Here is a 15,585-nt window from a genome sequence, read left to right on the forward strand (position 1 = left end):
CGCAATAAACATACGTGTGCATGTGTCTTTGTAGTAGAGTAATTTATAATCCTTTGGGTATATACCCAGTAGTGGGATGGCTGGGTCATATGGTACATCTAGTTCTAGATCCTTGAGGAATCGCCATACTGTTTTCCATAATGGTTGAACTAGTTTACAATCCCACCAACAGTGTAAAAGTGTTCCTATTTCTCCACATCCTCTCCAACACCTGTTGTTTCCTGACTTCTTAATGATTGCCATTCTAACTGGTGTGAGATGGTATCTCATTGTGGTTTTGATTTGCATTTCTCTGATGGCGAGTGATGATGAGCATTTTTTCATGTGTCTGTTGGCTGTATGGATGTCTTCTTTTGAGAAATGTCTGTTCATATCCTTTGCCCACTTTTTGATGGGGTTGTTTGTTTTTTTCTTGTATATTTGTTTGAGTTCTTTGTAGATTCTGGATATTAGCCCTTTGTCAGATGAGTAGGTTGCAAAAATTTTCTCCCATTCTGTAGGTTGCCTGTTCACTCTGATGGTAGTTTCTTTTGCTGTGCAAAAGCTCTTTAGTTTAATTAGATCCCATTTGTCAATTTTGGCTTTTGCTGCCGTTGCTTTTGGTGTTTTAGACATGAAGTCCTTGCCCATGCCTATGTCCTGAATGGTACTACCTAGATTTTCTTCTAGGGTTTTTATGGTATTAGGTCTAACATTTAAGTCTCTAATCCATCTTGAATTAATTTTCGTATAAGGGGTAAGGAAAGGATCCAGTTTCAGCTTTCTACTTATGGCTAGCCAATTTTCCCAGCACCATTTATTAAATAGGAATCCTTTCCCCATTTCTTGTTTCTCTCAGGTTTGTCAAAGATCAGATGGCTGTAGATGTGTGGTATTATTTCTGAGGACTCTGTTCTGTTCCATTGGTCTATATCTCTGTTGTGGTACCAGTACCATGCTGTTTTGGTTACTGTAGCCTTGTAGTATAGTTTGAAGTCAGGTAGCGTGATGCCTCCAGCTTTGTCCTTTTGACTTAGGATTGTCTTGGCAATGCGGGCTCTTTTTTGGTTCCATATGAACTTTAAAGCCGTTTTTTCCAATTCTGTGAAGAAAGTCATTGGTAGCTTGATGGGGATGGCATTGAATCTATAAATCACCTTGGGCAGTATGGCCATTTTCACGATATTGATTCTTCCTATCCATGAGCATGGTATGTTCTTCCATTTGTTTGTGTCCTCTTTGATTTCACTGAGCAGTGGTTTGTAGTTCTCCTTGAAGAGGTCCTTTACATCCCTTGTAAGTGGATTCCTAGGTATTTTATTCTCTTTGAAGCAATTGTGAATGGAAGTTCATTCCTGATTTGGCTCTCTGCTTGTCTGTTACTGGTGTATAAGAATGCTTGTGATTTTTGCACATTAATTTTGTATCCTGAGACTTTGCTGAAGTTGCTTATCAGCTTAAGGAGATTTTGGGCTGAGACGATGGGGTTTTCTAAATATACAATCATGTCATCTGCAAACAGGGACAATTTGACTTCTTCTTTTCCTAACTGGATACCCTTGATTTCTTTCTCTTGCCTGATTGCCCTAGCCAGAACTTCCAACACTATGTTGAATAGGAGTGGTGAGAGAGGGCATCCCTGTCTTGTGCCAGTTTTCAAAGGGAATTTTTCCAGTTTTTGCCCATTCAGTATGATATTAGCTGTGGGTTTGTCATAAATAGCTCTTATTATTTTGAGGTACGTTCCATCAATACCGAATTTATTGAGCGTTTTTAGCATAAAGGGCTGTTGAATTTTGTCAAAAGCCTTTTCTGCATCTATTGAGATAATCATGTGGTTCTTGTCTTTGGTTCTGTTTATATGCTGGATTACGTTTATTGATTTGCGAATGTTGAACCAGCCTTGCATCCCAGGGATGAAGCCCACTTGATCATGGTGGATAAGCTTTTTGATGTGCTGCTGAATCCGGTTTGCCAGTATTTTATTGAGAATTTTTGCATCGATGTTCATCAGGGATATTGGTCTAAAATTCTCTTTTTTGTTGTGTCTCTGCCAGGCTTTGGTATCAGGATGATGTTGGCCTCATAAAATGAGTTAGGGAGGATTCCCTCTTTTTCTATTGATTGGAATAGTTTCAGAAGGAATGGTACCAGCTCCTCCTTGTACCTCTGGTAGAATTCAGCTGTGAATCCATCTGGTCCTGGACTTTTTTTGGTGGGTAGGCTATTAATTGTTGCCTCAATTTCAGAGCCCGTTATTGGTCTATTCAGGGATTCAACTTCTTCCTGGTTCAGTCTTGGGAGAGTGTAAGTGTCCAGGAAATTATCCATTTCTTCTAGATTTTCTAGTTGATTTGCGTAGAGGCATTTATAGTATTCTCTGATGGTTGTTTGTATTTCTGTGGGGTCGGTGGTGATATCCCCTTTATCATTTTTTATTGTGTCTATTTGATTCCTCTCTCTTTTCTTCTTATTAGTCTTGCTAGCGGTCTGTCAATTTTGTTGATCTTTTCAAAAAACCAACTCCTGGATTCATTGATTTTTTGGAGGGTTTTTTGTGACTCTATCTCCTTCAGTTCTGCTCTGATCTTAGTTATTTCTTGCCTTCTGCTAGCTTTTGAATGTGTTTGCTCTTGCCTCTCTAGTTCTTTTAATTGTGATGTTAGAGTGTCAATTTTAGATCTTTCCTGCTTTCTCTTGTGGGCATTTAGTGCTATAAATTTCCCTCTACACACTGCTTTAAATGTGTCCCAGAGATTCTGGTATGTTGTATCTTTGTTCTCATTGGTTTCAAAGAACATCTTTATTTCTGCTTCATTTCGTTATGTACCCAGTAGTCATTCAGGAGCAGGTTGTTCAGTTTCCATGTAGTTGAGCGTTTTGATTGAGTTTCTTAGTCCTGAGTTCTAGTTTGATTGCACTGTGGTCTGAGAGACAGTTTGTTATAATTTCTGTTCTTGTACATTTGCTGAGGAGTGCTTTACTTCCAATTATGTGGTCAATTTTGGAATAAGTGCGATGTGGTGCTGAGAAGAATGTATATTCTGTTGATTTGGGGTGGAGAGTTCTATAGATGTCTATTAGGTCCGCTTGGTGCAGAGATGAGTTCAATTCCTGGATATCCTTGTTAACTTTCTGTCTCGTTGATCTGTCTAATGTTGACAGTGGAGTGTTGAAATCTCCCATTATTATTGTATGGGAGTCTAAGTCTCTTTGTAGGTCTCTAAGGACTTGCTTTATGAATCTGGGTGCTCCTGTATTGGGTGCATATATATTTAGGAGAGTTAGCTCTTCCTGTTGAATTGATCCCTTTACCATTATGTAATGGCCTTCTTTGTCTCTTTTGATCTTTGATGGTTTAAAGTCTGTTTTATCAGAGACTAGGATTGCAACCCCTGCTTTTTTTTGTTCTCCATTTGCTTGGTAGATCTTCCTCCATCCCTTTATTTTGAGCCTATGTATGTCTCTGCATGTGAGATGGGTCTCCTGAATACAGCAGACTGATGGGTCTTGACTCTTATCCAGTTTGCCAGTCTGTGTCTTTGAATTGGAGCATTTAGTCCATTTACATTCAAGGTTAATATTGTTATGTGTGAACTTGATCCTGTCATTATGATATTAACTGGTTATTTTGCTCGTTAGTTGATGCAGTTTCTTCCTAGCCTCGATGGTCTTTACATTTTGGCATGTTTTTGCAATGGCTGGTACCGGTTGTTCCTTTCCATGTTTAGGGCTTCCTTCAGGGTCTCTTGTAAGGCAGGCCTGGTGGTGACAAAATCTCTAAGCATTTGCTTATCTGTAAAGGATTTTATTTCTCCTTCACTGATGAAACTTAGTTTGGCTGGATATGAAATTCTGGGTTGAAAATTCTTTTCTTTAAGAACGTTGAATATTGGCCCCCACTCTCTTCTGGCTTGTAGAGTTTCTGCCGAGAGATCTGCTGTTAGTCTGATGGGCTTCCCTTTGTGGGTAACCCGACCTTTCTCTCTGGCTGCCCTTAAGATTTTTTCCTTCATTTCAACTTTGGTGAATCTGGCAATTATGTGTCTTGGAGTTGCTCTTCTGGAGGAGTATCTTTGTGGCGTTCTCTGTATTTCCTGAATTTGAATGTTGGCCTGCCCTACTAGGTGGGGAAGTTCTCCTGGATGATATCCTGAAGAGTGTTTTCCAACTTGGTTCCATTTTCCCCCTCACTTTCAGGCACCCCAATCAGACGTAGATTTGGTCTTTTTACATAATCCCATACTTCTTGCAGGCTTTGTTCATTTCTTTTTTCTTTTTTCTTTTGGTTTCTCTTCTCGCTTCATTTCATTCATTTGATCCTCAATCGCTGATACTCTTTCTTCCAGTTGATCGAGTCGGTTACTGAAGCTTGTGCATTTGTCACGTATTTCTCGTGTCATGGTTTTCATCTCTGTCATTTCGTTTATGATCTTCTCTGCATTAATTAGTCTAGCTGTCAATTCTTCCACTTTTTTTTCAAGATTTTTAGTTTCTTTGCGCTGGGTACGTAATTCCTCCTTTAGCTCTGAGAAGTTTGATGGACTGAAGCCTTCTTCTCTCATCTCGTCAAAGTCATTCTCTGACCAGCTTTGATCCGTTGCTGGCGATGGGCTGCGCTCCTTTGCAGGGGCAGATGCGCTCTTATTTTTTGAATTTCCAGCTTTTCTGCCCTGCTTTTTCCCCATCTTTGTGTGTGTGTGTGTGTGTGTGTGTGTGTAGTTTGTGTGGAAATCTTGAGAATTTAGGCAACTAACTTGTGAACTTAGCAGGTTTGTCTATCTTTGATTATTGTGAAGCTCATTTCTGAAAACATCTTTTTTGCCTGATGGAGTATATTATATGAGGTTTTATTTTGAAAATTTGTGTATTCAAGATCATTGAAGACCTCTCAGCATTTATTGAATATTGCCAAACCCTAAATAACTTCTCTTTTGTATGTAAATGTCCTTTAGGTGTATTTTGACACCTTAAAGGATTCCTTTGCTCTACAGATTCCCAGGTATTCACCTGGAGGATAAATAGGTGATAATAAAAATGGCAAAGTAGATAAAAGCCTTCTCATTTGGAGTCTTTTTAGAATATGGTAATAATAAGGTCACAAATGCTGCATCCATGAAAATATATCAGTGGTCATAATTGAACTCCACTGAAAAGATAGGGGAATTAGGGCAAATCCAATTAGCAGTGTCATATTTATATGTCAACAACAATAGGTAGTGGAGAAAACACTTTTTGTTAATCCCTTTATTTTACTTGCCTTTTCAGTTACAGATTAGCAAAGAGTATAGATGCTCAGCTGAAACAAATGGCCCAAGATCTCAAGGATGGTAATAATCACCTGAATACATTTGAAAGTTCTGCTGACACTACTGATCCGGTGTGTTTACTGCTTTGTGTACTTAGACAACCAAGATTTAGTATGAAATTAGCATTCAGCCAGGTATGGTGGCTCATGCCTAAAACCCGAGCACTTTGGGAGGCTGAGGCAAGAGAAATGCTTTAGGCCAAGAGTTTGAGACCAGCCTGGGCAACATAGTGAGACTCTGTCTCTATAAAAAATGAAAAAATATATCTGGGCATGATGGTACATACCTACAGTCCTACTTACTCTGGAGGCTGAGGTGAGAGGGTCACTTGAGCCCAGGAGTTGAAAGCTGCAGTGAGCTATGCTTGCACCACTGTGCTCTAGCCTGGGTGACAGAGTGAGATCCTGTCTCTAAAAAGAAATTAGCATTCTGTGGTTCCTTTAAGCTAGTCCCTTTCATCCATCTTCTATAGTGTTTCTTCTTGCCTCTAGAGATATGGAGCCCCTTGGGTGTGGTTAGTGGAGCAGGAAACATTTAGAGGCAGAAAAGGTTGTGAGCTTTTTGTGGTTATTCCCAGGAAGGTGAAAATATTACTCTTCTCTAAGCTGTCATGGTTTTCTTCCTTATTCTTCACATAACTAAGTATGTACCTGTATTTATTTTTCTGTTCACATATTAGCCAGTTCATTCTTCTTTTTACATATTTGTTTACATACTCATGTAAGTGTTAGTAGGTATGCTTGTGTCTGTTAAACACAACCAGGCAATCCTTAATTTATGATTAGATTGTATTTTAACATTTGTTAGGTTGACTGTTTGAGACTTTACATTTTTCTATAGAAACTTGGTGAAATATGCTTATTAGGTTTATACCTGCCCCCATAGAATACAACTTAGCTCATAATAAATGTATTGTATCAGTGGAATTATAGCTGAGGCTCCAGTTAGAGTTAAGGTGCTGTGAATTAATTTGGCAGTAAGAAAGAATTGTTTTTTTTTTTCTTTCTCTATACTCTGATCAAAGAGTTTATTTCCTGTACCTTTCCCTGTTGTCTCAGCAGCTAAATGGAGTCCTTCTTTTCCCATTCCCACTCTGTGGCAGTAATAGTAAGAGGGATCTCCCATTGTGGGAGCTCCCATTGTGCTATCAGTTAAATATAATTAGGAGTGAGGCCAGGATCCGGTAGGTGAAGATGAATGACATATATATAAGTGGTGATTATTCTTTAGTAAGCTCTTTGTTCAATTATATACAGACAGTTCTTTATCTACATACACATTACCATTTTTTTATTATAAAGATATAATGTATTATAGCTGAGAAAGTATTAGAATTTTGTTTAAGTCATTTAATCTCTCTGGGTCTTGGCTCCTTCTTTTGCAAAATGTCAAGGATAGACTAAATGATCCTAAGTCCCTTCCAGCTATAAAAATTATGCCATTCTCTACTTTGGGTGAATCTAAAGTTGAACAAAGACAAATATAAATTAGTCTGAAATTATTCATGACACCATGTCCCTGTGTTCACACAGATGATCAAGAGTTTACAAAATACAGGTTTTCTCTTAATGAAATATTAGATTACCATTGTAACTCCAAAATTGAAAATTGTTTTGCTGTAATAGAATTTTGATGCATAGGTAAACATATGCAGATGTAGACACTCAGCAGAGCTGATTTCTAGTTTCTCCATGTTGAATTAATATAAGTGGTGTGTTCTCAACCAAGTAAGTAAAAGGAGACTATAATTCTGTCTTTGTCCATTTTCTCTACTTTGCCCTGGATTGTTTTGTTTTATTTTAGTAGTGGGTAGTAAATGGTTTGAGTCTTTTTGTTTTCCTGGCAGGGGCGATTGGGATGTTTAAGATGAGTCAATTAAAGGGTAATTGCTGTTTGATTGCAGAATAAAAGAAGAAAGAGATCACTGACAGCCCTTTTTGCAGATAGCATAAATCCTTGGACAAGAAACGGGAAAAACATTTTCTGAACAATAATATTCCTGTAGATAATTTATTGTAACCAGATTAACAAAGCTTTATTACTCTGGGTCACATACTAGGGAAGAAAAATAGGAGCTATGTGTTCCAGTATTCACGGTGATGAGATTTATTTATTTTTATTCCCCCTTTTTTTGTGAGCGGCAATGGGAAAGACCACCTAATGTCTAAAAGTTTTATTAAGTAAGTTCATATTATGCACTGTGTTATTCAGTCACTTTTTCTTACAAAATCCATAAGGAAAATTAAGTCATCTATATTACCAGTAGCCTGATAATATACTGGTGTATTTCTTTCCAGTCTTTTTTGCTATGCTGCTAAAAATACTTCTTTTGTTTTAAAGAGTACTGAAAACTAAATAACTTTTTGTATTCTGTCTTCACTTAACATTCTTTCATGGTCTTTCCCAAAAATTTTAACCATTCTTTGAAAACATAAGTTTTAATGGTACTACAGTGTTTCATCAGGGTTGACTTTACCATAATATACTTAATCATTTTTTGATTAGTAGAGATATTGTTTCCAATCTTTAGCCAATATAAAATAGTCCAGTAATCACCACTTACATTTAGATTTGATTATCTACTCTGGATAGGCTCCTGGAAATAGAATATACTGACTGAGTCAAAAGGTATGAATATTTTAAAGCTTTTGATATGTATCATAAAAATTACACTTTGAAAGGTTGGGTCAATTTATATTACTATTGGCTATATATGAATGTACCTATTTTTCCCACGCACTCAATAACTGAGTATGACCATTTTTTAAAAATTGCTGATTTGGTTGACAACTGGTGCTATTTTTAATTTTTTATGTGAATTCATTGTCTTGTGAAATGTGTCTTAATGTTCATTATACTGTGGTAGTCAGTTTCTTATTGAATTATAGGTATCCAATTCCTGATATTTACAAATAATTAAATTGAACCAATATATAAAGATAATGAACATTGCAAATATGAATTAGCAAAAAAAACACTGAATTAGTAATTCTCAGTCCATTTCTTACCAGAAGAAATTAAAAGTCACTTCCTAACATCAATTTCTTATGTTTATTTTTTATTTACCACCTCAGAATAATCATAATCTAAAAGTCTTATATGTGTTTTCAGCTCCACCAGATCTGCAGAATTCTGAATGCCCATATGGACTCTCTGCAGTGGATTGATCGGAATTCAGGTGGGAGTTTGCTTGTATGCCACTCTGTGTATTTATTGCAAGTAGAAAATGTGATACATGTCAGTTGTATGCTCCATGATCAAACTCATATAAAAGCTGTTGTATGGGTGTTGCTTAACTCACAGTATGTGTATTTTAGTTCTGAAAAACTGTAATTCCTTATTTTTTTTAATGAAATACACATAGGATAAACTAGAAATTAATGAAAATAGAGGATGGATAGCAATGGGGCACATAGAGTTGGGATAGAAGCAAGACTTCTATGAATATGCCTTTTTATACAGTTTTGACTTGGGGACCATATAAATGTTTTACATACCAAAAAATTAGAATTAGGTAAAAAATAATGGGAAGGAAGACAAATACTAAAATTGAATACATACTGAAACTAAACAAACTTACATAACTAATTTATAATGATCGCCCAGTTCAGATAACTTTTGAGCATAGTGTTCTTGATGATGCATCCTTCTAGGATGTCATCTTAAGGATATAGGAACATCAAGGAAATTTTAAACTTTCTCTTAATAGGTTTATTATTAGTTTCAGAATTATAATACCAGTATTACCACCATTTCACATATATTGAGAAATAAAGCAAAGCATATTAGTGATAATAGAAGTCAAGATTTTCATTGAAAGTCAAAGAGATAGAAGTTATTTTTCCTCTTCTTTTGTATTTGCATTATAAATTTGATGTAAGATATCAGTAATTAATTCCTGTTCCTTTGTTCTATACACAGAAATGGCCTAGAAGCAATGACAGACATCCCCCAGTGGCAATGAGCACACCTAGAAGCTAGATCTTGGTTTCTAAATGCCATTCTCACTGAAAGGAGCCAAGTCTTCTTGGGGAACTGTCTAACAAGTCTTCTTGGGGAACTGTCTAATCTCATGCCTCAGGCTGGGGAAGTACAGAGTGAGCTTGGGACTTCTTGTGCAAGAAAGCAATCATTGTTAAGTGACTAATCAGGTTATATCAGGCCACAAGATTGTGCTTGAAGGGGACTCCCACTGGCCACATTAAGACGGTTTGAACATCAAAAAGAATAGTAATAGTAACAGATTATAATAGATTGAGGGAAAATAAAATCTCATGAATCTATAATGATACTCCAAAAAACAAAGGAAGTACAGGAGAAAGTCTACAGAAGCATGCCAGCTAATTATTAAAAGGAATGATAAAATTAGAAAACTACCATTAATAAAACTTTAAACAGAACACTTTCATTAAGCTCACCCTCATCTTGAACACCCTGCCTCATTCGTAAAATGTTCAAACTGTCATTTCTTGGCAGAAAAATATGATAGCAGAAAATGGACCAAATACAGTCTGTAAGTTGCTGAGTTAATTTTTTCAAAACAGCTTTATTGAGGCATAATTTACATACCATAAAGTTCACCCATTTTAATTGTACAATTCAATGAGGAAAAGAGCCATTTTGCAACCCCAGCACAATAATTGATTCAGGCAAGGATCATCAATGAATGCTAAAACCATTGAGTTAAGATTGTTGGAGAACAGGGTATTTATGTGGTCTCAAAAATATCACTCTGTAGATTACTGAAAAATTACGAAGGACAAAATGTGCCTTTACAATAGCTACCTAACATGTACCACTTTAATGAAGTGATCAAACTTAGCCTCTCCAATAGTAGGATAACTTGACTTTATGTGTCCCTTGATCTGACATGATAAGAAGTATACAATATCATTTATGTAGTAGTCTTATCAAAAATGTTTAAGTTGAATCTAATCATAAGAAAATAATCAGATATTCCACATGTGAGACATTCTGAAAGATGATGTAGTATTCTTACCCAAAATGTTTAACTTGAATCTAATCTCTAGAAAATAATCAGACATTCTATGTGTGAGACATTCTGAAAGATAATTGGCTTAGATTCTTCAAAAAGTTTGTTATGAGAAAAAAATTTGAAACAAACAAGCAAAAATAAGTGGATAGTCTTAGATTAAAAGAGGCATAACATTCAAGTCTGCCTTGTTAACCTTGATTAGGTACTGATCAAAACTAAAAAGATATTGTTTAGAATATTGGGGGATTGAATATGGACTGTATATTAAATGATATTAAGGAATTGTTTATTTTACTAGATGTGATAGTTATTATGATTATGTAGGAAAAGATCCTTATTCTTAGAAGATTCAGGCTATGTTATTTAGAGAATTCTCATGTCTGTAGTTTACTTTCAGCAAAAATTTGCCAAGAGAAAGATTTAGCAATTTGTGGCAAAATGTTAACAGTGGGTTAATCTAGGTAAAAGGCATTCATGTTTGTGTTTTTTACTATTCTCTCAACTTTCCTATGGACTTAACAATTGGGGGGCAGAAATCATTTTTATAGACTTTGCCTAAATATGGAATATAATGAAGCCTAAGGAATTAAGACAAATAGGAGCTGGTTAACCAGAGTTACTACTTTTAAAGACGTGGCCTTAAAATAATACAAATTTTATTATTGGCATTCTAGATTTTTCATTTTCTGCATTAATAGAGGTCATCAACCATGAACTTCTTCAGCTTCTTTACCTTTCAGACATACCTATATCATCATTCAGCTTTACTTCCTTCTCTCCTGTGTTAAGGAAAAAATATTCTATCCATTTTGAAACTGTTTTGAATTATCAGAGGGAGGTTAAATTCTATATCACTTTAATATTTTTAAAAACTACCTGATGGGGAGAGGTTTCTAAGTCAGATAGATATGGGTTCAAGTCAAGGCATTACCACTTAATTATTGTGTGACCTTAATTGTTACTTAATCTCTCTGAGTCTGTATCTTCATTTTTAAAATCAGGGATAATTTATACCTGTTAGGGGTTCTGTAAGGATTAAAAGAAGCAATGTCAGTAAATGGTAGTGGCAGAACTGGTTACTGATTATCAGAATTTACTATGTTTATGAGGTCAGGTAAGAGAAAAGAAGGGTCATGTGATTCAAAAGGTAGCTATTAAATTGAATCTGGAGAAGGCAGTTCCAGGTAGATTATCACCAAAAACCACTTACCTAGACTTATCTATGCAAGTTATAAGAACTGCTGAGATGTGAGAGTGTCAGTAACTAGAAAACACTGAGGAATGAGATTAAACAATGCTTGGCTTACTTGTCTTCCTGTCGCATGTTTTTCTACAGTGATCAGTGCTTCTTGGGTAGAGTTGAGGAAGGTGTTCAAAAGTAATTTGGGCTGTAGAGAAAAATTATAGTGATTTTTTTCTCTTGGCAGGGATTCTCTTTATCATAAATGAAATCTCAAGGCTTTCAGCTAGTGTTTCCTTAATAAAATTAAGATTGTTAGCATTGAAAGGGACTTACTTTATTTAAATGGAGAAACTGTGACTCAGAGAGGTTGAATGACTTCTTTAAGAACACACAGCTAATTAATGGTAGAGTAGGACCAGGATCCAGACTTCCTTATTATCAGAATGGTGTTCTTTCTTCTGGTATGCTCTTAAAACAACTGTAATGTAGGACCACTGAATATAAAAACAAATCTTAGTCATGTACCTAATAGTAGAGGACAAAGGTTATCAAAGTATGATAGTACTTTGGATAGGATATAAGTTCTAGGTATCTGAGGAAAGTTCTAAGTCAACACAGGATAAAAAGAGAAAAACAATGAAGAGTAATGATTACTTGGAGTTACTTTTTTGCTAAAAATTCATTTGAGCTGGAGAGGCAATGAGATTTCATATTGGTTTTCCACTGAGACAAAGGAGGCCATGATAAAGAATGAGAAAAAAAGCCTGGTATTTCTTGACTCTGTGGGCTCCTGTTTGCCATTCCCACCCAAGGAGCCTTTCTTTTTCATATCAGGAAATGACAAGATGAAGAAATTGAGAGTGGCAGGGTTTAATTTTGCTGTCTTAACAGAGGTTGTTTTTTGTTATTTTATTTTGGTTTTTAGTAGTTAATTGGATCATTTATGCTAAAATGATCTGTGGACTGAAAAGTTTTAAGAGTAAGCTCAATGAATCCATTTATTCCTACTCAAATAATAGTAGTTATAGAAAAAATAATAGATGTGTTATTTTAACAATACAAATATTATAGTTTTTTTACTAAAGAGAAATCTTCAACTTGTATATAGTCAAATCTTTATTTTAAAAGGATTCTGGGAAATGTTTTGATAATTTAATATCTTTAATTTTAATACACATTTTTTCCATCATAAAACATGACAACTGTTGCACTAAGAGGATCACATATTTAACTAAAAAGTTGGCTCTTTAAAAGTGGTTTGGAGGCTGGGCACTGTCTCTCATGTCTGCAATCCCAGCACTTCAGCGATCCCAGGATGGATCGCTTAAGCCCAGGGATTCGAAACCAGCCTGGGCAACAAAGTGAGACCTCATCTCTTAAAAGGAAAAAATAGCTGGGTGTGGTAGCACACACCTGCGGTTCCAGCTACTTGGGAGACTGAAGTAGGAGGTTTGAGCTTGGGAGTTTGAGGCTTCAGTGAGCCATGATTGCATCACTACACCCCAGCCTCAGTGACAGTGAGACTGTGTTTAAAAGAAAACGTGGTTTGGAAATGAAACATTGCACTTTAAATATGTTAAAATATTACATAAAAGTCCAGTCAACTTTTCAATATCCATGAATAAGTTACAGAGAACCAGGCCCCTTTCTTTCTCTAATTTATATGATGGGTTAGATAAGTGATGGGACTCAACTAGAAAGGTGTCAAAGTACTAGATAATTGAATTAAGGAGTGTCTGAACATGTGTAGGCAATGACCAATTTTTACATTTGATATTTCCCTCCTTTGTTTAACATTAACTATGCCTTTTTTTCTCCCGATCAGTCTAGATAATTGGGAGTTAGTAGTAACTATAGTCAAATACCAGTTTCCCCTCTTGTTATTCTCTTTGTAAAAATTTACAACATTATTTTGAGGTTGACTTGATGGCAATGCTGCAGTCACACATCTGTCTTCTGAGTTGGTAGTCACTGAAACTGCAGCAACTCCAGTTCTTCTGGGACCACTTATGACAGAATTGGCAATCCATCTGAGCCAATTTGTTACTAGTTTTAAGTATATGGTGCTACGTCTCTTAGAGAGGCGACATGGGGTGAGGGATAGGCATTTTCTGTTTCTTCATATACCAAACCATAATCATGTCTGGTAATATTTATCAAACACCCCAATAAAGGAGTGGGCAATGGAAAAATCTTATACTTGTAATTATTTGAAAGTTCACTGAGTATTTTCATGGCATTTTACTTCTTTCATAAAGTATCCCAAAGCTTCAAGATGAAAATATATTTCATCCATAATTATTGCAGTCTCTTAAGGAATAGAACTGCATAAGTATTTAATAGCTGTTCACAACATTTAGGCTGCTGTTTAGGGCAGAGTTACTCCTTACTATAAGCACCATAAGGGATTTTGTAATACTTCCAAAATACAATCCCATTAGTATGAAGCTGAATGGCTATGAACACCTTATTTTTTTTTATGTAAAACATTCTTAGTTGTCTCTCATGATTTGACTAACTCTTGCAAAAAATGTCGTAGGATCATTTTAGAGAAGCAGTTTTGTGTGGTATATCATAATCATACTTTATATTTATCCACTGTTAATATTTATTGTCTGAGGGTATTGTTTTAAATTAGATTTTTTGGAGTTGAATTTTTTAAAGAAGCTTTGGTCCAGACAAGAAAGACAAGGGCCTCACTCTGTCACCCAGGCTGGAGTGCAGTGGCATGATCTTGGCTCACTGCAACCTCTGCCTTCCGGTTCAAGTAATTCTCCTGCCTCACAGCCTCCCAAGTATCTGGGACTACAGGCACGTATCACCATGCCCAGCTAATTTTTGTATTTTTTGGTAGAGACAGAGTTTGATGGTGTTGGCCAGGCTGGTCTTGAACTCTTGGCTTCAAGTGATTCACCACCTCAGCCTCCCAAAGTGAGGATTACAGGCATGAGCCTCCACACCCGGCCTAAAATTATTTTTATTAATTACTTTCATCCCTCTCATATCTGAAGAGTATCAGATGCTGAGATGCCAAAAGATGCCTCTGATTTCCAATTAAAGTGCCTTCTTCCTGTTTTGTCTTCTAGAATAGAATCTGATTTACTGAGCAAGGTTGTTTCATTTACTTCGTCTTTTTCTTTAATTCTTTGGGAAATCTTGGTGGCATTGGTTGGTTGGTGAGGTCATCTCTTGCGTTCTTGAGTATAATGTTCCACTTCACATACTTGAAAAGCGAATGCCCTTGTTCTGCCAGAGATGTGGCAGCAACACAAAGACATCTCTGTTTGTGAGGTTCACTTTTAGCATCTCTTAACCTCAACAGAGACACCTGGTTGTTCCCAGCGGAGTTAATTGAAAGGTATTCTATGTCTTTCCACTGTTTATTAGCCACTTGCTCATCTTTGTTCCCCTTTACAGACAAAACAGATTTGTTGTCACACCTTTGTCTCTTGATTCTAAAGAACTTCTTGTAGGTTTGATTAGGGTACTAAAATGAGAATTGAGCAAGTATTCAGCTCCTGTTAGGAAAGCGCATGTATGTGATGGTTAACATTCTCAGACCTCCACTTCCCAAACTTCCTTTTCTATATGTAAATCCAGATTTGAAATACACTCAATACATCTGCAAAATTAGATTTCTCACTAATCTACTTATATACATTTTGTGCCCAAGTGAATTTCCTCAAGCTGGAGAGACTCCCCAGATGAAATATGTAACATAATTTAAATCGCTTCCAATAGCAGAATTTATATTGTTTGTGAGAAGGATGGATTTTTCTCCAAAGCAATTTTCTTTCTGTTACTGGCCAAAAAACAAACACGGTACACTGGAGTCTTACTCTAATGCTTTTTTGGGGCCCATGCTCAATATCCACCTCATGGATAAGATAAACTGATGTTATTTCACCAATTAAACTTTGCCAAATGGGATTGAGATAGGCCAGGCGCGTTCTGAGCACTTCAGTGTTTGAAGGGACAACAAATAGTATTTGCTGCGGTGCCAGTTATTAGCTCAGCATAATACTTTTTATTAAAAAATTTCACAGCATTTGGCAAACAGGTGCACTGTAACAGAAAAAGCACTATTATATGGGAATCTAAAGATACAGGTCATAGTA

The 15,585-nt window shown here is 36.1% G+C and overlaps 1 protein-coding gene across 1 annotated transcript in view; it reads left to right on the forward strand.

The window, feature by feature from the left end:
• NUP62CL (nucleoporin 62 C-terminal like) overlaps window positions 1-15,585 on the forward strand; it is an 85,068-nt gene that overhangs the window by 50,685 nt on the left and 18,798 nt on the right. The window contains exon 7 of the mRNA XM_033202134.1: window positions 8,400-8,466. Within this exon, the coding sequence (XP_033058025.1) occupies window positions 8,400-8,424 (25 nt within the window). The 3' untranslated portion in view covers window positions 8,425-8,466. The remainder of the gene's footprint in view (window positions 1-8,399; window positions 8,467-15,585) is intronic.

The sequence above is a fragment of the Trachypithecus francoisi genome, unplaced genomic scaffold (genome assembly GCF_009764315.1).
Source record: "Trachypithecus francoisi isolate TF-2019V2 unplaced genomic scaffold, Tfra_2.0 Lachesis_group6, whole genome shotgun sequence".
In the NCBI taxonomy this organism is placed as follows: domain Eukaryota; kingdom Metazoa; phylum Chordata; class Mammalia; order Primates; family Cercopithecidae; genus Trachypithecus; species Trachypithecus francoisi.